At 39.8% G+C, this 27,057-nt stretch overlaps 1 protein-coding gene across 1 annotated transcript; it reads left to right on the plus strand.

The window, feature by feature from the left end:
• The first annotated feature begins 1,464 nt into the window (after positions 1-1,464).
• On the plus strand, positions 1,465-26,294 carry LOC119779837 (putative cuticle collagen 145). The gene is made up of 12 exons (XM_038279654.1): positions 1,465-1,575; positions 1,822-1,941; positions 2,030-2,092; positions 6,389-6,542; positions 8,546-8,686; positions 10,913-11,036; positions 11,355-11,466; positions 15,908-15,933; positions 22,370-22,535; positions 22,674-22,905; positions 25,640-25,757; positions 25,876-26,294. Exons 2-12 carry the CDS (start codon positions 1,842-1,844, stop codon positions 26,083-26,085), a joined length of 1,446 nt encoding a protein of 481 aa, XP_038135582.1. The 5' UTR covers positions 1,465-1,575; positions 1,822-1,841; the 3' UTR covers positions 26,086-26,294.
• Positions 26,295-27,057: the final 763 nt, after the last annotated feature.

Below are 27,057 nucleotides of genomic sequence, written 5' to 3' on the forward strand. Positions count from 1 at the left end.
AGCTGTTCTAGCTGCAAAGGGTGGACCGACGTCATATTGAACCCTATGGATTAGGAACGGGATGTCACTTAAGCTCATATGTGAGTCAAGGCAGGTGAGCAAATACTTTTGGCAATATAGTGTATATGGTTCAGCCCAGCTATCAGGGCCAGATCTTTCTTCTTAGTTTATTCATGTAATGTATTTGTGTCAGTTGTAAATGTTTGTTTTTGAGTTTAGTTAAATTCCTGGTTCATGTCCTGACTCTTGGGGGCCTGTGTGTTGAGAGGGTGTTAGTGTTTGTCTCCTGTCTTCTGATCGTGTCCCGGCTATTCTCCACGGAGCCCACTGGTGTTGGCTCGGAATGCGGGGAGGTCAGTTTTAATTCCCGTAATCCTGGCTCCAAGTTGGAGTACAGTTTAAAGTCTTCAGTTATCCTGGTGCCATGTATTGTCTATTTTTCTCTTAACCACTGGGCCTGCCTGTCTCCATCTGAGCTGACTGCTGGACTCATTGGAACTCTGAACCTGCCTGAACGCTCTGTTGATTCCTGAAACCCTGGATCCGTCTGTTCCTGTTTGGATCTGAACTCCTGGTTGGGCTACAAACCCCTAGATCCCAGAACTGTCCTGTCTGATTTGTTTTCACTGACCTGGATCGGATTTCTGCCTGCTATCTGAGGTTGCTGCTTCGGGGACATTCTGGGCTGCTCTGTCCACAGCTCGTTTGGCAGTCCATCAGCTGGATCCTGCCTTCCTCGCAGAGACTGAACTGTTAAATCAGAGTGTCAGGGATTGCCCCGCCCCTCCTGCAGCTGCTGCAGGTCTGCTGATACACAGCAGCCTGCGTTCTGTTTGTTTTGTTTCTGTCTTTCATGTTTTTGTCTTTAAACATTTTGAAACTTCCCACTGTCTGTCTTGTCTTAATACTGGGTCCATCTGTCGCGTTTTATGACAATATATCCGTATATCATGTTTATCAGCTGGAATTTCTACTTTATTGTGAAGGCATATGATATGACCATGCACCTTTAAAGCTCTCAGAGGAAAAGCAGGTTCCTGTTGATAACAAAAATCTCAGATCTGTTTATTTATGCTAAAACACCTGTGGTGCCTCATTTCATAGTTCATTATCATTTCACTTAAATTAGTTATTAGGCTTTTGCACTCATCCCTAAACTGAGCAAGCATATGGCAATAGTGGAAAGAAAGGATTCAGATTTAACACAAAGAGGCCTCCTGTAGAATATGGCTCTGTGTGAATGGCCATCTCATAAAACTAAGAACACACAGAAAAATATTACAAATCTGTCAGATGCTGTCAGATGCTGCTAATCCAATAACAATCCTTCTTCATCTTTATTTATGGATTATTTTATTAGACTTAAGACACCTCTTTGAAATTACTTTGTTTTCTGTCTCTGGATCCCTGCAGCCGTAAGCACCCTCCCAGAAAAGCAGAACTGTTGGATCAGAAAATTCTTTGTGACTTGACTTTAGGCTGACTTCCTTGTCCGACTGCTGCGGGACTCTGAGCTCCTCTTTAATTTGCTCTTTGCTCCCTTGGCTGGATTTACTGTTCTGTAACTTTCTAGCGGTAAGTCTAAGATCTTTAATAGGTTTACAGTATTTATATTTGTTGTGTTAGAATGAAAAAGATTAACAAAACTTCAAACTTTTAGAAGCATTTTTTTGTCTCAAAATATTTCTGTTTTTCCTTTAATTTCCTTCTCATTATATTCTTTCAAATATCTCTCATATTCTGTATTTTGTCCTTGATCTGATCTTATTTTATCTACATCCCTTTTATCCTGTGTGATCCCACTCCTCTTCTCCTCACCAGCCCCACTCACTTCTCTCATCATGCTCTTCCATTGTTTTCTTCTAACGGGAGCTCTGCTCTCATTGGCTGTACCTACTAATGTCGCCATCGAGACGTGTCCAGCAATGCCAGGAATGCCAGGTTTGTATGTTTACCTGTGTTTAGTCTTATTGTATTACAGAGGTGTTTCCTCAACCCTTTCTTGATCTACGTCACTGGCTGATTTCAGGCATTCCCGGGCTTCCTGGCAGAGATGGTCGTGATGGTGAGAAAGGAGAAAAAGGAGATCCAGGTAGTGAAAAGACATGTTTTTAGGTGGTGATTCATGGTCAGATCCTTTAAATGTGGTGACATTATCTTAAATTGTATTTTGTTTACTGAGACTACTTTTTTGTTTTATGGAAATTAAACAAAACTTCAGTAAAACCATAAAATGGGACTTAAATTGAAGGATTTAACATCTATTCAGAAATATTTGTCAAGATTGACAAATACCTCCTTGAAGATGAGTGAAAGTCCGGTTGCCTCTGAATTCTGAATTGTGGCTGCCGCTAACAGAATTTACACAGGCAGTTCCGGCAAAAGTTTGTTTTTTGCAAAAATACTTATACTTATTGCAGGATTTCAAGTGACTGAACAAAATAGCTAAAGGAAAATTATAAATCAAGTTGTTTTACAAACACGATCTAGGAGTCAGGAGTCAATATTTTGTAAAATATTTAACACCAGGGGCAGCTGACTCCACGCCATGATGCTGCCATTACTATGTTTCACAGTGAATATTTGGGGTCACATGTTATCCTGACAGTTCTGTTCCTCAGCCCCTCCACCCTCCACATGCCCTGTCTACTGGGCTGAGTTTCTGTTTCCCAGCCTGTAAGAGTTGGTGGTCATCCATGTCTGTTGTGCTCCTTGCTGGTGAAGATTCTCAGTCATCCAGGTCATAGCCATTCCAAGAAAGTTAAAAAACAATCCACTGGACTTTGTTTCCAAGCTTGCTTCCCATCCAGGAAGCTTTTTGAATTTAAAATGTCAGAAAAAGCGTTGAGTTTTATACATAGGTTTTATACATTTAACTGCATACACCACTCCGCTCATAGACACATTTTGGACAAAGATTGACTAAGGCTCAGATTTTAGCTTTCAAAAACCTCCAATGCAGCGATAGAGTTGATTCCTTCCCGCTATCATCGCAGCCCCAACCCCTTTACAGGAGAACAGAAGACCTCACCTGTTCAGCCAGGCCAACAATTCCCTCTAACGACCCCCCTTTCAGAGACATAGACAGGTATGGGGCATTGCAGGCTAACAAAGAAGCCAAACGACCCCCATTCCAAAGGGGTGGACACAGGGCTGTCAACTCTCACCCATTGGGAGTGAGACTCACCCATCTCAGTGTCTTCACACACTCTCACTCCAAATTTCCAATTTCTCACACAAAAAAATGACAGACATTAAAACTCAACTCCGTTCCACTTATTTATGTATAAAAATACCATGGTGATCAAAATCCATTCCGCATGTTTCATGGAACCTTAGTGCTAACACATATCCAGTCCATATTCCCACCTATTCACTGTGCTAGATATTAAAAAAAGACAGTTGTTATTTTAATTTTTATCTTATCTCATCTGGACTAGGAATATTCTCTTTGTAAATTATTGAAGATTTTAAGCAATCTAGTACTTGAGTAAATATGAATAAAAAATACAGTAGCTAGCGGAAATTATTGATGTGGAGACTGAGTGTAGGATCACATCCAATGGTTTGTTTTCTCTTTACCTGCTGCCTTTTTAGGCCATGTTTTGCTCACAAGTTCAAGAATTATTGCTCGGTCTAGTTTAATAATCTCCTGTTGGCATTTAGAAGTAATTAACCCAACACAAATATTTTAATTCTTAAAACTTTCATGTTTGTCTCTCAAACCCATAAGAGCTCCACAACAAGAAAAAGAACCATTGCATTTTATTTATCAAAAGATCAGCCACCCAAGAAAAGACCAACCACATCCAGAGAGGATGTGCAGAACAGCTCAGTTATCCTGGATTCATAGAGGAGGAACCACAGGGATGTTCTCATTTTATTATTACTTATCTTATTCATTTATCTTTATTTTGGTCCAATGAATATATTTAAAAACATAATTTCCACCACACCTTCCAAACTGAAACATTCAGAGAAGAACTGTCTCCTGTCATGGTGAGTTTTTATAAAATCTCCAGCCTCCTAGAAGGTCTGAATTGTTTAGCTGTTTTGGCAATTGTAAGAAAAACTAAAAATATAATGAATTAAGCTTTTTAATCCTTAGCCTATTACCAATATACATACACAGTGTAGTTTGCATATATGGTTTTGATTGCAGTGGTTCCTGTATCAGTGCCAGTAATCCAGTAATAGTTTACTAGTTCCCCATTGTTTAATTTACATTAATTTAATAATAATTATAACAATGTAATAATAATTTCACAAAGTTGTGATTCTTAGTTTAAAGTATATTTAAGATTCAAGTATTTTAATAGGGCCCTTTCTGCTTTATTTCAATTCTCTAAAAATCACCAGAATATAGAAAATTATGTATATTGTGAGGAAAATGTTCCACATAACTAGAGATCACTTATTGTTACTCAGTAACATTTACTGTGCTATAAAATTCTACTTTTTACCACTTTGTTTCAGTTAAATCCTCTTAAAACGTCCAACCTATAGCTGTTCCTATTCTCATCTAACCCCAAGGTTCTCTGAAAAGTTGGCAGCCCTGTGGACCCGTTCGTCCGTTTATATTTGCATGTTTTCTAAACAAAAACAAGGCTTTGTTCTGCCGCTGGATAAAACCTGGAACTCAACGCTAATTCTGACATTTTGAATTGAAAAAGTTTCCTGGACGGGAAGTGAAACGTCTTCAAACTTGGAAACAAAGTCCAGTGGATTTTTTTTTTTACTTTTTTGGAAAGCTGTGCTCCTTGGTCTTCATGATGCAGTTTTTTTTTCTCTAATATTCACTCATAAACCTCTGAGGCAAGGCACAGAGCTGCTTTACGGTGAGATTAAACTTCACCTTGGTGTATTCTATTGATGAAAGTGAGCCTTTTGAAGGCAGTTGGATGCACAAGATTTATCTTTTTGTTATTGTAGTAGGGGGCGGGTCTGTATACAAAAACATGCAGAGATGTAGATCTTTTTTATTCAAGCTAATTGCTGACATTTTTTAAATTAATAGGAGAAAATTTTTCCACTAATTTCCAGTTACTGATAAAAAAAAATCCACAGAAAGCAGAGGTTTCCTCTTTTCTTCTGCATTAGAGGACTCAGCAAATGGCTGGTGGTGAGCGGGTGAGCATGAACGCACCACTTACTGGCTGGGGGCAGAAAAACTTGCAGCCATCACCTTTAAGAAAAACAAATGTTATTTTGTGTAAATAACCAAGATGGTGTAAAAAAAAAAAGGCAAAATGGTATAAAGGCAAAAATACAACAAAGGAGAGCAGAACCTGGAGCAGTGTAAATATGGGTAGTAATGGACATGGTGACCAGCAGCGTAAAGAGAGGATCCAATGAAGAACACTGAAGATGAGGGAGGTGTGCAGAATGATGTAGAAATCCTGTGTGTTAATAAGGAAACAAGATGGCGTCTCTGAGGCAGAACATAAGAAGGGGGAGGAGGCATTAATCCTCAATTGCGATTTTTTTTTTTTGGTGAAATCTGATTTATTTGCGTTGCTGTTCACATTTCCAAATGTATGTGAATTGTACGTGATCTCCTGTGTGAACTGCATTCATACAACGCAACACAAGTGTTTGCAGTAGAGTCACAAGTAAACATGGATGGAAGTGTTGGAGTGCATAGCGATAAAATATATATTTTCAAGATGGTTAAACATAAATACTACTCTCTGCATCATCGTCCGCCACGGTTGTTGTTTTTCTTGCCGCTTCTGCTTAGCAAGACGCAGAATAGTGACCTATGTCGAATACTAATGGCATTCAGGTCGGATGAATGTGGCCTGATAGTTCAGACACAGCTCGCATTTGAAAAGATCAGATTCGTATCGGATTCTGGACCATAGAGCCAAGTGGAAAGGATCGCATTGGAAAAAATCGGATCTGTGTTGTTCAGAAAAGACATAAACATAATGTTTTATGTCATGAAAACATCAGATCCAGGTCGCATAGGGGCAAAAAAAATTGGATTTGGGTCACTTCAGGCTGCAGTGTGAATGTAGCCGAAATAAGAAGGAGCTGAACTGACCACAAGAAAACTCTTAATGAAAGAAAAAAAAAAAAGATACCAAACCCAAAAGAAGAACTAAAGAACGCAGGAATAAACCACCAAACTAAGCAAAGTTTTTTGGGTGTTAAGATCTAACACCCAAAAAACCAAGAAAAAATCTTTTTTGTTATTGTTGTTGGTTTAATATTACTGTAATTAATATTGTAATTATTATTTACATTAATATGTAAATAATATTAATATTACTGTAATTATTGATTGTAAAATATATTAATGAAATGAGCAACAGAGCAGAAGCAATACAGAAGGTCAGGTTCCATTAAAAACTAAAAAGATCCCCTCTCTGCTGTGTTATTCAAGGAGAAGAAAGGAGCTACGGGTCCGGGTTTCAGAAGGGCATGAAGGGCGATCCAGGGCAAAGTGGACCTCCTGGCAAGCGTGGCCCATCAGGAGAACCAGGAGAACCAGGCCCTGAAGGGATTCCTGGGCCTCCAGGGGAGCCGGGAGAAGCTTGGTACAACACCAGACAGACATGCACTTTGGTTTTAAAAAAGATGGTCGACATAAACTGTCTCCAACAACCTTACAATAGTTGAACACGATTAAGATATGAAAGACTGGCCCACTGAGGTTCCAGTTAAAGACCACAACACACAATTAGAATTGCACTTCTCTCCTTGGTTAGCAGGTAACATAGCTACTACTAGCTGACATGAAGAAGTAAATACTCAACTTCCCCATTAGCAACACATTCATTAAAGCCTCTGTCTGTTTTTGATATTTCCACCTTTACTTTCTGTTTATTAAAACTGATCAGATTGCCCATGGACACATTTTTATTTCAGATGTTAGGGGGGATATATATTTTTATATATATATCTTATATTTAAGTTCAGCGCAGATCCTCTGTGTTTATTTCTCTCTTGCATCTCTGCGATCCCTCTCCTGACACCTTTAAAGAAATTTCTTTTTTTCAGGCATTCTGGCTGCGAGTCTAATAACCAAACACAAGAACATTTACTCACATGACACCAATTCAAAGATTTGTGTAAATTAATACATCTGATAATACAACCCTTCTAGCTTCTCAAAACTCAACAGATCTCTGGTGACCCGTTTTAAAGCCTTAACAACTACTAACTCAGAATGCATGAAAATCACACCAGTAAAATGTTTACCAGTATAGACATGTTAGACATCGTTGGAAATCTTAGATTCTTCAAAATTTAACCACCGAGTTCATTTTATGGACACAGCAAGCACCAAAACACAATTAACACAGATATAGCAGAATGTCAAAGGGTTTTTCGCTTGGTCCTAGTGCTCGACGATTGTCTATGTACTGTAGCTGTCATGTTGGGCAGACAGAAGGACCCAGTATTCAAGGAGAGACAACCAGTAGGAAAGTTCAAAACGTTTATTAAAATAAAACAAAAACTGAAGTGGAGCTGAGGCTCACGGACACTTCAGGAGGGGGGTGGGGCACCGCCCAATCTCAGACATTCTAAGGGAGAAACACAGGTAAGTGACCACGATCATCTGACTGAAGATGATGTTCTCAGTGAGTCACTTACCTGGTTTAGCAGTTCAGTCCATAACCCTTGAGAGGGGTGCAATCCAGCCGCTGGGCTGACAGCTCACGCAGCTTGCGTCACCCAGAGTGTCCCCAGTGCTGCAGCTCCGGAGGAGTTGCAGGAAGCGGATCCTGATCAGGGATACTGATCAGGCAGGAACAGACAGAACAGGTTGCAGAAAAGGCAGGAACAGAAGAGGTGGCAGGATCCAGGCTTCCAGGCAATAACAGAGCTCCGGGACAGGTTCAGAGTCTGACAGAGTTCTGAAGCATGACCAGGCGGTCACGCACAGGAGTGGACAGGATCAGGTGCAGATGAGCAGGCTCAGTGGAAGAGGGTAGCCCAGACAGGACGTGGAACCAGAACTTGATGCAGGACTTTAAACTGGTCCCCTCCCTGGAGCCAGGCTTACTGAGATAAAAACTGAACCTCCCCACATATAGAGCCAAAAACCCAGAGGACTCAGTGGGGGAGGAACAGTGGATGAGCAGGAGACGAGACAAACACAAAACCCCTCTTTTCACTGGCTGCCAGGATCCAGGACATGAACCAGGGCAAAAACTGAACAGACAGACTAACAGAAAGACAAGTAATGATCTGGCACTGAATGCTCAGGCTGAACTGAATATAACCAAGAGGAAACAGGTGAGAGGAATAAATCATAATTGAGGCAGGTCATTGTAAAGTCATTGTAAAGTCGTGCACCACTCAGGAGAATTTGAAACTCTAACGGTTGGAACGGCCGCTTCCCTACGACTTTAAACAGGAGCTTTATTTTGTCAACTTATGGTTTTTGATTTAAATGTGGTTACTAAATAACAGACCCTGCAATCAACTTGATTAAATATTCTTCGATTGCGTTCCACCATTAGTTGTTTTTATTTTAAAAAGACTGATGTCTCAGCTTCAGACCCAGAACTGCTCTGTTTTTCTTTGGCTGCAGGTCCTCTGCAGCTCAACCAATGGCAGCCTTCAGTGTGGCCAGAATGACCTCTGGATTTCCTGACAAAGCCAGCACCATCCGGTTCACCAAAGTCATCACTAACATCCAGGATGACTACAACACAGATACGGGACACTTCAGGTATGAGAGATTGCTGCACAGTGTGAAGTTAGGAAGTTGAGACAGAGGCATTTCTTGCACACAAAAAAAAAAAAGTTTAAAATTTACACTAGTATACTCCCCCAGGGGAACCAACCCACCCCCTGCATAAAGAACTTTCTCACACTTGAACATTTGGAGGAGAAACAACTTGAGTTCATCAAGGCCGTTTGCTATTAGGTTAATAAATCTTTCACTGGCCGGATGGATCTCCTCAAAACAACAGTCCTCCCCTTCATGCCATGAAGGAAGCCGTGTGACTCATTCTTATCTCTCATGACCTTCGTTTGGAGCCTTTGAGGCTAAGAACAGACAAACCTCAACATTTTTCAATCAATGTGACAGCTTGAGGGGATGTGTTGTTGATAATATGGGTGAGTATTGGCAAGGTTGCCGTGATACTTGGGTCACAATACAATATTGTCACAAATTATAATTTCAACATATATTGCAGTATTCTACCCAGCTAATGTTAAAATTAAATATGGAGATCAAAAAGTAAGTACTGTATATACAGTAGAAGATATCCATTGTTCAGTTATTTTGTTATTTTGGTAGCCATGTTGTTTGGGGTTCCTCAAATAAACAATCAACTAAAACCCTGCAGCAGGCAGAATATATCCAGAGAGGAGAGGAAGGCAAACTTACATCATACACCGAGCAGAGCGGTGGATGAGGGCTGACAGATCCAAAGGTGGGGGGGGGATTCTGGTTGAAAGATCATTCCGGGGGGGGGGGGGGGGGGGGGGGGGGGGGGGCAGAATCCGAAAGTGAGGGCGTGAAAGGCAGAGGACAACAGGAAGGCAGGCGGAGCCTTGAAACTAACTTATGCAGCAACTGTGCAGAAATGTGTGTATCTGACAGGCGTTGTTTTGCCATGTCTTAGATCATTGCTGAGTAAAGTTTGAAAGACATTTTATTTTTGGCTAAAGAAACAACAGCCCCAATTCTACATCCAGCCATTACTCTGTTTCTGTTATAAAGTAATTTTTTCTTATATATAAAAAAACAAGGGAGCCTTCTAATATTTTTTTATTTGTTCTTATTCCTTCGTGACATAGAGAGAAATGCTTTTTATCTGAATTTATAGCTTTTTATTTCAAAAGAAAAATATCATATGAGTATTTGTTTCATGTTTCCTAACACCTGTTTTTATAAGAAAAGAAATCGGAGGTCTGGCCAAGTTCTTCAACAGCGTTTCTCGTGCCTTTGATAAATACCAACATCCTCCAGCCAATTCAATCCACACTTCCTGGCACTGTCCTCAGCTCTCCAACTATTGGTCCAAAGTTTTTGCCATTTTTTTGGACATTTATGGCATGAAACCGGAGCCTGATCCATTGACTGCTCTGTTTTGGGGTTGCACCTCCACAGCCCACCTTGTCGTCTTTTCAGAATTGCTCCTTGGCTTTCCTGACCTTTTTGGCACAGAGAGTGATTATAATGAAACGGAAGTCGCCTCAACCTCCATCATACATCCACTGGCTCAGAGATAAACTATATTATTAAACTTGACAAAATGCGTCTTACTTTAAGAGGCTCTTCTGTGAGATTTCTGGGTTTATGGAGCCCCTTATTAAAAGTCCTTAGAAAGATTATTTACCTAACATATGTAGCTGTTGTGTGTTATTCTTATCAATATCTTTTTTTTTCTCACTTTTAACTTCTTTCTTGAGTTAAGTTTGTCTAATATATCAACAGCAGGGTCCACTGACACCTGAGGAAAACTGTTTTTTTCTCCCTTGAGTGTCTGTATGGACTGTGGAAAAAGATTTACATAGCTTTAATACTGTGGTTCTTTGTATTTTAATTATTTATCTTCTAATATATCCGTTTCTGTCCTCTTACTCATGATGTTCGTCTCATTTGATCCTTTTTTGTTGTTTTTATCTATTTATTTTTTTGTATTCGGTGTGGGAGTATATATGTGGGCATATTGGGGTTTGTTCTAGCCCAATTATGTTTATTTGTTAAAGGTACATTGTTAACTATATAACTATTGCTATGTTTTTACATTGTATGTAAAAGCATAAATAAACAAAACATAATTAAAAGATCTAAAGACCAAAATATAAACAGACCCTAAATGGCCTTATGTTTTTTAGTTTTTCATTACTCAGCTTAGAAAATGTCCTGAAATGTTTAAACTCTGGTTCTGAGCTGATTTCCTCAGCTTGTTACACAGCAATGATCCTTGTTTTGCTGCAGGTGTCGCGTTCCTGGGATGTACTACTTCGTTTTTCATGCTACTCTGGGAGACAAACTCTGCGTGTTGATGAAGCTGGATGACAACCTGCTGACATCGTTTTGTGATGCTCGCCGCAGGAAACAGGTCAGAACATGGAGCGACTCTTCCATTTGCTGTTTTTATGTCATTTTAATTCAGGAAATAATAAAGGCAGGGTGCTATGGCTCCAAAGGGGTGTTAGGTATGAATATAAAGGTTGCAGGAGGGTAGCTCTCCAGGAAGGGATGTCATTTTGGTGAAATAGCGGGAGTTATTTTGTGGTTGATCTGTTCTGTTGGGTATAAAAAAATCAAAGGAATGTAATATAAAACTCTATTTAGTAATTATTTAAAGGTCCAGTGCAGATGTAAGGTTTCAGTGTGTTTGCACATGCAGTAAGACTGACGCCTTTACTGGTTCCAGGTGACTTCGGGAGGCCTTTCAGTCTACCTCTCCCAGGGTCAGGAGGTTTGGCTGGAGACCAAAGACCAGAGAGGGATGACAGGGGGTCCCAACGGCTACAGCATCTTCTCCGGTTTCCTGTTGCACCCTTACTGACCCTCAGGAGGGAAGACTGGTCACATTTTGATGATAGAATGAAAGTTCTTGGTACTTTTTTTGTTTGTTTTTCTAACTTGTTCAGATTCTATTGAAAAAGAAAGACAAATTGGGACAATTAAAACCATCTTTTGTAACAGATAATCAGGTGTGATGAATGAGAAAAAATGAAGCTTTACCGCTTTATTTGCTCTGCAGTGTTAGATTTATTACCTCCATGTCACCAGTAAAAAGATTTTTTTCAAAGCCAATGTTGCATTTCTTTCATTTTTGACCTCTAGATAAATGTCTTATTCAAACTCATCAAACTTGTGAATGTGAATCACAGAGGGTCAACATATCCTGTTATATTTCTTACTTAGTGAACCTCTGAGCAGGAGCTCATCCATACAGAAGCGTATTGCATTCACAAAAAGGAGGAAAAATGCATTTGGAAAACTGGGTCAGCCTGGACTGGTTTCAATCCTACTTGAAGGACGGGGCAGTCCCCAAAAATCTCACGTGGCGTTCCCCAAGTTTCCATCTTAGGGCCCCTTCTATTCATTATCTCCATGCTCCTCCTGAATCTGATCAAAGACATCATCAGTTACCATAGCGATGCAGATGATACCCAGCTGTTCATCTCCATGCCACCAGGTGACCATGAACCCATTCTAGCTCTACTTGAATGTAGAGCAGAAATCAACACATCAATGAACTAAATGTTCATCAGGTGAATCAAACTAAACTGAAGTCATAGTTTTTGGACCAAAGGAAGAGCGTTTAAAAGTTAGCATTCAGCTAATCCAGCTAGAATGCAGCAACCAGGCTCTAGATCTGGGTGCAGTGATGGACTCAGACCTGAACCTTCAGAGGCTCATAGAGACGGGAACAAATCTGGCCTTCTATCACCTGAAGAACATCTGCAGGATTAAAGGACTAATGTTGAAAAACTATTTCCTGCTTTGTTCATATTTAGAAGAATTGATTCCATCAGCGGCGTCTCCACAGGTCTGCATAAACAGTGGATAAACAGCTGTAGCTAATCTAGCTGGTGCCGCCTGCGTCCTCACTAGAACTATAGAAAGTAGATCAGACAGCTGATCCAGATGCTGCTGCCTGCGTCCTCACTAGAACTATAGAAAGTAGATGAGACAGCTGCAGCTCATCCAGACCCTGCTGCCTGCATCCTCACTAGAACTATAGAAAGTAGAGAACATCCCCCAGTTTTAAAGTCCTTCCTCTGACTCCTGGTATCCCAGAGAATAGACTTTAAAATCCTACTGTTAGTCTAGAAATCACTGGCTTAGCTACAAAACACAATCTACTTTCTTTACCCAGAACCAAACATGGAGAAGCAGACTTAAGTTCTTACACTTCAATAATGTGGGGAAAAAATTAAATAAAAATATTATCTTTTATTTTTACCACTATCTATTTCTATTTATTTTTTATTATTTGTGTTTAAGCCACTTCAACGGTACCCTTTTTTTCCTCTAAAACAGTTTCATTTGAGTTGCCATGAAAATTTTGTATGTAAATATGAAATAAAATGTTTAATGTTTTTCACTAAATGACTTCATATTTAATTTTTTCAGTGTAGGATGTATTAAAGTTTTAGGTCTGCCATCAGAGGATCTGTTTACTGCAGTGATTCTGCAACCATTGTTAAATTTATCAGCAGACAGAGAAGTGCAAAGTAGAGTTGGTAAAACCTCTGCGTGATTAAAAACTGATGATAAAGCATTAAAAAATAGACGTTATCATAAAACATTCTCCCTCCAAATTAGCATCTTGTTCTGTTTTAAAGTGAACTTCCCGTTGGTTCTCTGAAACTCTGACTGCGTTTCCATGCAATGGACCCAATCTCTTCATGGACACCAGTATCGCTTCTACAAATTATTTAATCTCCTCAGCAGATTAAACTCATCTGTGGTTTTAATATTTACTCATCCTGTAAAAAACATTCTGCACAGTCAGCTTCTTTCATGCTCACATCCTCTTTCCATTTTTGATTCTGGGTTTGTCTTAACAACAGAAGCTTGAGGAAGTCAACCCAAGTTGGGAATAAATAAATCTCTGCTGAAGACCAATGTTCACAATATAATTTTCTTATTAGCTGTTTGAAAACTAAAGTTTGGTTTCCATTGCAGCACAAAGCTATTCATTGTTCACACAATAACTCTTGAAACAACTTGGCAGTGGCAGAAGTGAACATGATATATCCATAATACAGCCAAGGCTGATCTTAGAAAACTAAATTGATAAATATACCCGGGCTCTTAATAAATAAAATATACTGCACCATCATCCTCCAGCTAATTATGGTCCTCTTCTTTTACAAGGCAGGAAAGTCCTGTTGGAGATCGCATGTCTCGTGAGGTGCGGAAAAAAAGGTTTTCCTTGCAGTTTTGCAAAAACATAAAGCAAAATTTCTATGTAAAAGAAAAATCCCCCCATTGAAGCATAAAAACTTATGCAAAAACTGTTTGTTTTATTGCAGTGTTTCCACTTTATTTTTGTAAATACAGTTTGTGCAAATTGATGGTTAATGTAAACACAGTCACTTAACCGAGATGTACCGTTGCGGTGCGCTGTGCGTGCCATGCACGAGCCCATAGAAGTATTGTACACTTCTGTAGTTGACGTAGATGTAGGTGCAGTACCCGCAAAAAACACAGAGGGGCAGTGATCAAGATAACAAGCGGAAATGCAAAAAAAGAGAGAAGAAACAGTTGACTTCCAACTTCTGAAATGGCCACATGCAGAATTGCTTATTTACAATTTACTATTCATGAAGATTTTTTATTTATTTATTATATTTAACCTTTATTTAACCAGGAAGTCCCACTGAGATTCAGAATCTCTTTTTCAAGAGATACCTGGCCAAGGTAGCAGCCAAACCACAGGAAGTTCATACATATTTACAACATATTACATTTTTCATAATAAAAATAAATAAATAAATAAATAAATAAATAATAGAATCAGAGCAGTATTTTAAAACACACTGACCATCTCAGGAAAAACAAGCACATATCTCCATCACTACATTCTTCATGGTTGCTTTAAATTCATTAATGGACACGAGAGTTTCTAATTTCAGCTCTTTCTGGAGGTTATTCCATCACCGAGGTGCAGAGTAGGAGAATGCAGTTTTTCCCAACTCAGTTGAAGCTCGGGGTACATTAAAAAGTAACCACTGAGAGGAGCGCAACTGATAACTACCGGAACTCACAGAGAGGAGGTTACAGAGGTACAGTGGGAGTTTACCAAGTATTGCTTTATAGATAAAGATATACCAGAGCTGTTTTCTACGAATTGTTAGTGATGTCCAACCAACTAGATCATAAAGAATGCAGTGATGAGTAAGGGACTTAGAATTTGTAATGAATCGTAATGATGCATGGTACACTGAGTCAATATGACGCAAGATGGAGGATGCAGCATGCATGTACAATATATCTCCATAATCAATCACAGACAAAAAGGTAGCTTCTACAAGTTGCTTCTTAGCACTGAAGGTAAAACAAGATTTATTTCTGAAGTAAAAAAACAAGCTTTACTTTAAGCTTCTTCACTAATGTATATAGAATAGTAGCTGTGTTTATTGCAGCTTCACAGAAATATACGGTGGAATAAAACAGTAGCTTTACCTGCTGCTGCACATGAAGATAAGAAAAGCATCCCCCCTGTGAAGCCCATACAGACCTTTTTCTTTTTTTATAATGATATCAAAAAAAACTTTGTTTCACTAAATAAACGCTGAATGCATTGTAAACTATGGGTAGTTGTTTCAGACTTTATTTATGTTGTATGTGATGGAAACAGAAACTAAAATTCTTGTTTTTATCACAGACTTGGCCAATAAATTAACCTCTGTATGCTGCATTGAACCACAATTTCATTTGAACCTTCTGCACCATTTGATGTTAATAACGACAAACTTGCTCATGTCATGATCGCAGCCCTAGTAGCTGATCTGATTACTCACTTCCTTCACCTACCGTTCCCTCCCCTCTCTTTAATTATCATTCATCGTATTCACCTGCTCCCTCTGCTATATATACGTTTCAGCCCAGCTATCGGGGCCCGATTATTATTCGTTTGTATTGCTTAGTTTATTCGCGTATTCTTAGTTTGTTCGTGTTATGTTGTTGCGTCAGTTATTCATGTTTGTTATATGAGTTTTAGTTAAGTTGCTAGTTCAAGTTCCCATCCCCAGAGGCCAGTGGATTTAGAGGGGCCACGGTTTGTCTCCTGTCTCATGATCGTGTCCCGGCACTTCTCCGCGGAGCCCTTAGGGTTTTGGGGAGGTCAACTTTAGTCCCGTAAGCCTGGCTCCAAGGTAGGAGACCAGTTTAAAGTTCAGCATTTATCCTGGTACCATGTCTTGTTTATGTTCCTCTCTACCACTGAGCCTGCCTGTCTTCATGTAGGTGTATCTGAGCTCGCTGCTGGACTCGTACTGTGGAACTCTGAACCTGCCTTCATGCTCTGTGGATTCCTGGAACCCTGGATCTGTTCGGATCGGAACCCCTGGTCGGGCTACAGACTCCTGGATCTCGTCCGGTTCTGAACTGTTTCTCAGACCTGGATCGGTCTCCTGCCTGCTCACTGGGGTTGCTGCATCGGGGACACTTTGAAAGAGCCAGCTCGTTTAGCTACAGTTACCAAAATGTTGATGTGCTCGACCCAGCGCCGAGGCTGTGCACGTGGTCCGCGCTCGGGAGTGGCATGATTGTGTCCCTATTTGAAGTGCACACCCTCGCACCCTGTTCAATGGGGCGAATGTAAACCATGCTTAAGGCTTGATTTGTAAGAACGTGAGCATGTTTTTCTAATTAGCTTACCTTATAATAGGCACAATAAGAAATAAAAGTAATGGCAACAATAGACTTTATTTGAGAAATATTTATTTTCTATGTGAAAATGATATAGCTAAAATACTATAAACTGTTTATTTTTAAAAATCCCAATAGTCTTGTCACAAGGATGTCTTCATTCTTACGCTGAAATGGGGGTAAATGACCAGAACGTTAATGCTACGATCTGTAAGGCTAGCTCTATCAAGCCAGAACAGCGATGAGGAATGTTAAACCTTTTCAGTGTTAATCTGAGAGCGCTGAAATTGATGACAGTGTAAAAATCACCAAAACTGATGAAGATGAGGAGGACCAATCAGAAGAGGTTCTAAAGAAGCTAGGATATTCGTTTTGTATATACAGAGTGTCTAAAATGTTCCTTTCATTTCTCAGTTGTGCTGTTTTTTTTATTGTTCAGGGACATTAGATAAGTAAACATGTTAAGGTTTTTGCTCTTAATATAAAAAGTGGAAGTTCTGTTTGAAATAAGCGGAACAGAAAGAAACTAAATATGTTGTAAAGACCTGATCCAACAAAACTTCTGTGCTGTCTCTATCTGACACGGATCAGAACACCAAAACCTCTTCCTGAACCTGACCCAGAACCGAGCCCCACCAGGGGCGGATTTAGGAAATTTGGGGCCCTAGGCAAAGACAAAACATAAAACATACCCATTATCCAGATGTAGAAATGTTAATAGAATAGACATCCATTATCTGTTCTAGGTTGTGTCCCTCTCTTCTTGTCCCTTTTCTTCTTGTTTTCCTCTCTATGTTTTGTACTCAGCTGACTTTTCATGCTGTCTCTAAAGGAATGAAAGATTTCTTCCAAGCACTAAGCTCACTTAGCTGATTGCTCCTTCCTGTGTTTCCAAAAAGGCCAAAGTAAATAACCCAGTCCTTCTTTTCACTGTAGACAAGCCATGATCTGCTTCTCTGTTCTCCATTTTTCATTTGGATGAAATAATAGCTGCATGAATCATGACAGCAGACAAGATAGAGGAGAGCAGGAGGCGGGGTTACCAATCTACTCGCTCTGGAGAGCAGAGTTCGCTGCTTTTAGATGTTGTCTCCAAAGTCTCCAGTAGCAGAAAAAGGTCTCTAGATTTGGCGCTAGGAGCTTTTTAGAAATCAAAGTTCTAGAGGGGTCTGAAAAGAGGCTAAATATAGCGACTAAAGCGCTAAGTTAGCAACACTGCTCTTTGCATGGTTTGTTTTCAAATGGTTTGCTGCTGTCTGTTTGGACCTTTCTGAACATGTGCAGCAAATGGACTGATCCAATATGGTGGACACTGAAGGGGGGGGGCTGAGACACACTTAATATTATCAGCATTCTGATGGCATTTTAGCAAAAGGATTTTTATCTAAAACATCATTAATGTGCAGAAATAAATAATCGTTGTATTAAACATGCACATAAACAGAGTTTTATGGGGCCCCTATGAACTTGGGGCCCTATGCACCTGTCTATTATTGCCTAATGCTGCGTTCACACCGGGGGCAGCTGGCGCGACAGAAGCAGCGAGTTTACATGCAAAGTCAATGGTTGACGCGCGTCAAGGCGCAGCAAAAGGTCCCGCGGCGCGTTTCGAGCAGCAAGCGCAGCACGTCTGAGCAGCTGAAGCAGCGCGTCGGGCGCGTTTTGGCATCTGACGCGCCGCAAACGCGCTGCTGCTCGAGATGGAAAAATTGAATTTTTGCTGCTTGACGCGCCGCGTCAACCAATCAGAGAAGCTGATCTGGGAGCTGGCTGGGAGAGAGACACAGCGCTGATGACACAGACTGCTCTGATCACTTCTCTTAAACAGTTTATTAACGCACAATTAACTTAAAATATATACATCTGCCGGCAGAATATGTTCGCTTTTATTATTCTGGTGCCTGCAGATCGGATTATTTAGATGAAAAACACCTACCAGCCGCCGCGGTGAACCGCGAGGAGGCGACCCGGCCAGAGGCTGCTGATGAATGGATTCCTTCTGTCGGCGCACCGCCGGTATGTGGGGGTCTGAGCGGCTCCGACAGAAATAACATTGGGAGGCAGGATTGTAATCTGGAGGAACTGACTCCACTGATGAAGTTTTCAGGTGTATTTTCTCACTTAAAAACATATTAAAACTACTTTATTCCCACTGATCACAGCAAATATAGCTGCAAGGCAGAGAAAGGATAGTGAAGCTCCGCCCAACGCGCGTCAGAGCCACTTTTGCACCGCGCAGCCAGAGCAGCAAAGCTGCTTCAGCCGCGCGTCAGAACTAACTGGTACAAGCAGCAAAAAGGAAGCAGCAGACGCGATTTTGCTGCTTTTGCTGCCCCCGGTGTGAACGCAGCATAATGGTAAATCCCCCAGAAATAGCATTTGTACACTGCAAAAATGATTTAGACAGAAGTAAATAAAAATTTGTTTAAAAAAAGTTCCTTTATTCTTAATTTAATTAGGTACATGACATTATTTGCAAATGGAATTAGTATTTTTACTCTTGAAATAAAATAATTAGATAATATTCATTTGAAATAAGAAAATGCTGTTTTTTATTTCAAATTTAAATTGCCTTATTCTACTGGCAAATAGTTTCACTTACCTCCTCAATTCAAGAAAAAAATGCACTTATTTTAAGAAAAAAATACTTTTAACAGTGTAGGCATTAAGCTCAGGATTTGTTTAAACGATAAACCCCACACACTGCAAAATCTGAAATCTAAATAAGTCTCTTTTTTTTTACTGAGGAGGTAGGTGAGACACTTTGCCAATGGAACAAAGTAATTTCCATTTAAACTAAGATAAAACAATAGCATTGTCTCATTTCAAGTGCATATTATTTAATCATGTCATTTTACAGCTTAACAAGACTCAAATCATCTTATTTACCTGCTTAAATTGAGGGTTAATACATCTAATTTAAGAGATTTTTACTTATTTCTAAATCGTTTTAATTAAATTCAGTTTGTTTATTTTCACAACACAGATTATCTCAATGCACTTTATAGAGAAAACACATTGAGACTGGATAAAACTCAAGGATTAAAACAAATATGTTCCCAGCTTTCTGCCTCAACATGCTGGTGTTGTGATGCAAAAGCTCATTTAAAGACACCAGCGGACGCTTCTCCGGTTCTCCTCAGTTTCACTTCATGTTTTCTCCCTGATTCTGTGGAGCAGGACAGTTTTCTAACGTCTTCCTACGACAACAAAAGGACGACGGACATCTACACAGCAAATGGTGAGACTGACGTGTATTTTACTAAAAACAGTAAAATAATAAACATTTTGTTAAGCTGAAAATGTTTACTGCACTGCAAAAAATGAAAATCGGAGTTAGTAAATATCAGGTAATCTTATTTTCCTTTTGAAATTAAGGGCAAATTCACTTATTTTAAGACATTTTTGCTAAGTTTCATAACGCTTTTGCAGTGTGCTTCCCTTACCAGCATCCTCACACTGCAAAAATGATCTAAAATGAAGTAAAAAAGCTTAAATTAATTGTATTTACCCTTAATTGAAGTTGGTAAATAAGATGATTTGCCAATGGAATGAGTATTTTTACTCTTAAAACAAGATAATTACCGTAGATAATATGCACTTAAAATAAAACAATTCAATTGTTTTTTCATATTTTGAATTTAAATTGTCTTGTTCCATTGAAAAAAACTTCCTCAAAACAAGAAAAAAATCCACTTTTTAAAAATTTTTTTATTACTTATTGAGATTTCCATTTTTTGGGTTTTTTTTGTTTTGTTTCATTTTGTGGTTTTATTAAAGGCAAAAATATTTATAGATAGAAAAATGTCTCTCAAACATTAAGAAATTGGGTTTAAGGGAGGGATAGGGTTAGTTTTTTGCTAATACTAGAAATACTTCTAAAACATCAGATTTTTAAAATTCTATTTTCTGTAGATTTTACTGATTTAAATGGAGATAAAATTATGATTTGTAGAAAAAAGGAACGTCCCAATTTATAATATCCAGTATCTTTTATGTAACGTTTATCTTTAAATAATATTTTCACTTTACAGTAACTGGATATTTGCTGTAAAATGCAGCTAAATTTTACAAGGACACCCGACAGCAAAAAACCTTTGTGGTTATTAGGGTTTGACTATAACCTTTCTGCTCTATAGCAAGATTAAAGCTATTTGATAAATACATTTTCTCTCAAACATAGGGCTTAAACTTTTCCACATTGACCAAATATCATCTTCACAAATGATGTCTATGGATTTAACTGATAAAAATAAAGATTTGAAATAGTAATCAAAATAAAATAAAAGCTTAAAGAACCTTTATTTTTTATTTTACAGTAGCAGAATATTTGCTGTATCTGTGATTAAATTCTAGAGCCTTTTCATTTAAAAAGAAAAAGCAACAGTAAACATTAACCTTTGTAGTTCTTTTGGTTTAGTTACATGTTTTTCTCTCCAACAAGATATAAAGAAGCTATTTGATATTACTTCTGTTTAAGGCTTAAGATTAATTTCATGGCTTTTCTGAGAAATACTTAGATGATTATCGCATTAAGTATGTGTGCACTTTGGCTCTGAATTTAAATTTGCAAAGAGAAATAAAATAGAAGGTTTGTAATTGCAGAGTTTACTAAGTTTTATGCTGCGTTCGCACCCATCTTGTTATTGGCATCCGTGGAAGCCGGTCTATGAGGAGTCAGGAGGTCCTGAGGCTCATTTAAATCATGCGGTGAAACCAAGAAGAATTCCAAAAAGTAAAAAAAATAATCCACTGGACTTTGTTTCCAAGTCTGAAGACGTTTCTCTTCCATCCAGGAAGCTTTTTAATTCAAAATGTCAGAAATAACCCGAAATAAATATGCTTATCCAGCAGCCCAGCAAAGCCTGGTTTTAGTTTAGAAAACATGCAAATAGAAACGGATGAACGGGTCCCCCCCCTTTGGAATGGGGGTCGTTCGGCTTCTTTGTTAGCCTGCAATGCCCCATACCTGTCTATGTCTCTGAAAGGGGGGTCGTTAGAGGGAATAGTTGACCTGGCTGAACAGGTGAGGTCTTCCTTTCTCCTATAAATATAGATATATAAGTATAGTAGCCCCTCCCTCCTGCCATCTTCCAGCAGTGACGTCACGGTGCGGTAAGCCTAGCGCCATTCTCCCCGCTTTACAAGCAAAATCAATGGGAACTACTAGACACATCTGCAATCAACAACAATTATTGAAGATTTCCAGAGGACTTCACCATTGAAATTCACCAGAGCTATAGTGAAACTGACAATGCCCACGTGCATGGCAGCTGGATGCTGGAATACATCGGGGAAAAGTGAAAAATAAAGAGTTATTCCACCTTTCTGATTCCTGATCCTCCACGGACGGGTTGGTCGTTGGATCGCCAACTTGAAGAGGGAGGATTTGCCATCGAACTTCTGGCCAGAGAAAAAACCCGTAATATGTAGCCAACATCTGGAAGAAGAATGTTTTCAAGATGACTTGGATAATAGCGCGTTGTGACAAACACCAGATACAGCACTGGGACTTGATCAACAGCCGATACCGCACCGTGACGTCACTAACCAGTAGGTGGCAGTAGTGTTCTTTGACAAACATGGATGCCTCCAGTAAAGCACATTCACATGAAAATTACTCTGAATTAAAAACACTGATCATTTATTGAACAGGATGGAATAATTTCAGATTTAAAGAACTTTCAGAAGTTTGTATTCTGATTATGAGCAACTTTTCCTTTAAGGATCGAACCCTGCTTTAAATTCTCCAGAACTGATCTGTCTGTCTTGGTTCTGGGTCTTCATGATTCTGGTTGTTCTCTAATTTATTTATTTTTCTTAAAAAAAGATGCTTTCAAAAAAAAAAAAAACTGCTGTGACAATAGATCACACCCATGGGAACCCTGCTGACTTATTAGGTGATCTTTATTCGTATTTGACTTTATTTAAAAACATGTTTTCATATGGAAAAAAAAACAACATAAAAAGGTTTCCAAGGTATTCTGGTTCGTTTTCTAACTAATTGAAGTATTGAATTCAGGAAGTATTCTGACGTCACTGTGTTTTCATGTCCAGGCCCTCCAGTGGCTGAGCTGCAGTACTGCATGGCTGCTCCTCCTGGTCTGCATCCTCCCTGTTGACATGCAGTCCTGCAGCGGAGCGACCCCTGGGATTCCTGGAATACCTGGATCTCATGGTCCCAACGGCAAGGACGGTCCCAAGGGCGAAAAGGGAGATCCAGGTGAGCTCAGGTTAAACAGGAAGTGAACCCCAGATCTTCTTCTAACACCTTCTGTCGTCATTCATATTTGTATATTTCATATATGAAACATTGTGATTCTGATGAGAAGCTTCAATAAAAGTTTATTTTCCTGAACAGGTGAATCAGGTCAAGCTAACAGGGGTCACAAAGGCATGGCAGGTCTGCGGGGCCCACCGGGACGGCCTGGTATGAAGGGGGACGTAGGTCAGCCTGGCGCTGCTGGGTATGCGGGCCAGAAAGGGGAAAAAGGAAAACCCTTCAACCCCTCCAACAAGCAGAAATCCTTCTTCTCCTACCAACGGGCCCCTTCAAATATCGCAGAGTTTAACACAGCTGTTAACTTCAACAGGTGAGAGTTACTGATCCGTGTTGTCCGTTTGAGTGTGACGCTGAGCAGATGAACAATGGTGGAAGAATCCCTCAGCATGCCAGTTTGCTCTGGAAGAGACTGGAGCGCTGATCAGATATCTGTATGAATTCCAGGCTCATCCATTCAAGTTCTGCACTGTTAACAGCTGGAAATAATTAATGCAAAAAATAACCTGACAAAGCAGCTCATCTAGCCAGAGAAAAAACACGTAATATGTAGCCAACATTTGGAAGAAGAACAGTCGCCAGTTACCGTTTTGATCTGTGGCAGTTCCAGAAAATGTTAGTGGTTTCCAGGCACTGAGGTGGGAGCATAGCTGCCTAAACCAGTTCAGGGTCAATCTACACTCATCACAATAAACCAGCAGGAAAATAAACAAAGCAAATCTATATTTTCCAAATAAACCACTCTAGAATTTATGGTTCTACATGATATAATAAATGGGTTGAACAATTCTTTATCTTAAATTTTAAAGCAGACTCTCTAAGTGATTGAAGGGACAAACTCTGCCCCTTTGAACATAAAACCTGATTGTTAAAAGAGAATTCTGTTTTAGTAGATTATAGTGCAATGTTGTGAATAACCTTATGCTGCACTTATGGGCTCTGTTCAAATTTATGGGATTCAGTTTAATATAATCCAGTCAGTGAATAGTTCCGTCTGAAATGAATGAAAATAGTTGTTTTAATGTTTGTGAGTCAAATATGTGGCGGTAATGTTTGATTTATCTAAAGGTTTTTATCTGTTACTGTGTAAATGGGTTTGGCTGTAATATGAGGACAGATTCTTGTCACGGTCTTACTTCCTGTTTAACTTTGATCCGTGTTTCATTGGTTTATTTCCTACTTTGTGTTTCTAGATATATTTTAGTTCTCAGGTTTGTCTTTGTTGTCCTCTACTGTTTGTTCCTTTTTCCCTTGGCTTCCTCGTTATCTCTACCCACACCTGCTCCTTATCAGCTCGTTAGCCTTGCCTTTGTTCAGTCAGCCATATATATTCCTCCACTGCTGTCACTCTTTGCTGGTTCCTCATCGCTGTTGTCTTCTTACCTCGTCTCTTCGTGCTCGTTTTCCACTGATGTCTCCATGGTTTTTGGTTTGTTAACAGTTTTAGTTGGATTTTTGGATGTCTGCCTCTGTTACCTGTGTAAATTCATTAAAAAAACTGCAAGGACTTACCCCTGCCTCATAGCTTCTGCATTTGGGTCTAAAACCACAACCAAACCCTGACTATTCTAATATATCTGCAGTGTGGGGACTATAAATCTGATAGGATTTTTGTCTTTTAATTGCATTTTGTACAATTTGCTTAACTGAGTATTTTTTGTCGTTGAATATAAGAAATTTTACAGATATATATTTTTATACATACATTGTTTATATTTACTTATATCTTTCTACACATTTTATAGAATAGAATAGAATAGAAAATCCCTTTTTTGTCCCACAATGGGGAAATTCTGGTGTTTACAGCAGAAAACCGATTATAGAAAAAAAGTGTGGGCCGTAGAAAATGTATAAGAATAACATAATACTATTCTCACGAGTCTTTGTTAACTTTACAATAAACAAAAAGAAAAAAACTTAAAAAGAAACAGTTTTAAATGTTCAGTATTCATTCTTTTCCTGCTTTGTGTCTCACCTGTCACGGTTGCTAAGCGACAGAGCATACCACGGTTCTCCGCTGAAAGCTGGACCTGTTTGAATCCTCAGCCAAAACTCTTCCAGTCTCCTTATTTTCACGGACTTGGAAGGATCCAGTCCAGGTAGACCACGTCCTTGGTAGACGCAGCCCATAAATTCGAACAGAGCCATGGTATCAGTTTCTGGTTAATATACTAACTTTAAAATGTCAAGGTAGGATAATATCAAGCCTGCCACCCTCTGGTTTGGAGGAGAATTGTTTGTTTAAGAGGCATTGAATTAGGCTACATTGACGTCGCACATGATTTCAGCAGCAAAGAAGCTCCTGCTGCTTCATTTCTGATGCTTTGATCCACATTAAGGTCAGACGTCCAGTAAAGTGCGCTGTCACTGGGAATCCCCAGCAGCAGCTGCCTCAGGCCCGCTCGCCTCTTCACGGTTTGCCGCGGCGAATGGAAGGTGTTTTTCACGTACATAATCCAAACTGCTGGCACCAGGATAATAAAAGTGATCATATCAGGCCGGCAGGTTTCTACATTTTCAGTTAATTTAGGCGTTAATAAACTGTTTCATCACTGTATCATAGCGCTCTGCATCAGCAGTGCTGCGTTTGACTCCCTGCCAGCTCCCATTGGAGCTGGCAGGGAGTCTCTGATTGGTTGATGTGGTGCATCTTGCAGAAAACATTTTCCAACTCAAGCATCTGGTGCTTGTGAAGCGTGTCCCTCGTCTCAGAAGCTTACAAGGCGCCGCTTCAGCCGCTCTAGACGCGATGCAGGACCTTTTGATGCACCTTGATTGGCGTCCATCATAGACTTTGCATGCAAACCAGCTGCTTCTGCTGCTCAAAGCGCATTCTGTGTGAACGTAGCGTTACCTCCCAGTGGGATGTTGATGTTAAGAACTAGAGGAATTTGAAGGGGTATAATTGAATAGGTTTCACATCTTGATGCACATTATATCACAAATTATACATTATGTTTGCATGTGTTACATTGATCATTTTTAGGTATGTGAGATTTATTTGTCCATTCATTCATTTATTAATTCATTAAACCTCCGCCCCCCAGGGAGATCGTCCCAGAGCTGGGCCCACAGTTTCAAGGAGAAAAGGTGATCGATGGCAAATTTAACTGCACAATAAAAGGAGTCTATTTCTTCAGTTTCCACATCTCAGCAAAGTCCAGAGTGAGTCTGCAGATCTCTGCCTTAGTCCCAAACTGCATCCATCTCCCATGATTTTTCAGAAGAATACGGCACGTCTTAAACATCCAGCCCTAACGATGTGTTCATTCTAACCACACAGGTGTGTGTGAAGCTGATGAAGGGAGAAGAAAGTCACATGACGCTGTGTGACAGCTCTGATGCTTTCCTGGTCACGTCTGGCTCAGCGGTTCTGGAGCTGAATCCTGGAGACCAGATTTCTGTGGTGCCAACCAGGTTCAACGGCCTTCTTACGAGCCAGAGCAGCACCAGCCACACCTTCACAGGCTTCATGATCTTCCCCACCTTGTAAACCAACCAGGCTCAGACCATCGCACCACAGGAACCTTCAACCGGCTGCAGGAATTCTTCTCTGGTGAAAACGGAGTAATCGCTTGACGTTAGAAAGGATGGCTCTTCATGTTTTCTCTGAATATTAAAATATTTTCATGTTCCTGGTGAATTATCCTTTAGACACGGTTTGCAATCTTTGACCCAGTTTAAATAAAATGAAAGCCGGGTGACAGTCTTCATGTTTTATTCAATTCCATTCTATTCAGTTTATTTCTATAGCGCCAATTCACATCATGTCATCTCAGGTCACTTTCCAGTTCACCAGATCATCCAGTCAGATTGATTCAAAGTTTTCATTCTAAGGAAAACCAGCTGATTGCATCGACTCATTGACTCTTCAGCAATCCCTCACACTAAGCATGCTTGTAGCGACAGTGGAGAGGAAAAACTCCCTTTGAACAGGAAGAAACCTCCAGCAGAACCAGGCTCAGTGTGAGCGGCCATCTGCTGAGGCCCACTGGGGTTCAAGGAGACAGAAGCAGACATAGAAAAAGAAGCATAGATACAAAAGGCAACTGTCAACCAGCTCCACAGGCGGCCCCGTCCAGGAAACACACAGCCAGGCAGACGAGCTCCGAGCCAGCTCCCATGTCAGAGGATGAAGAGAGCACATCCAGTTAGTCACAGTCAGAGAAACAGGACTACACTGGAAAACAGGCCAAGCTCCAACATCTAGAAACAAAGGTGTTGATGGCAGCAGCACAGCTGATATATTCAGCCACAATTTATCTAAGCATCTCCTAAAGGTCCAACAATACACACTATTTTCATTTTTTTATCCTCTAGAAAACTCAATTTTTATTCACTTTAGTTTATTTTTGTGCCATTTCACAATACATCTCCTGTCAAGACACTTTACAGAGACAGTTCAATAAAACACACAGCAAAAAGACAAGAAGTCCTTCTAAGGGGGATTTCTTGCTGCAATATC

This window comes from Cyprinodon tularosa, unplaced genomic scaffold (assembly GCF_016077235.1).
Source record: "Cyprinodon tularosa strain WSP-4 unplaced genomic scaffold, ASM1607723v1 ctg152, whole genome shotgun sequence".
In the NCBI taxonomy this organism is placed as follows: domain Eukaryota; kingdom Metazoa; phylum Chordata; class Actinopteri; order Cyprinodontiformes; family Cyprinodontidae; genus Cyprinodon; species Cyprinodon tularosa.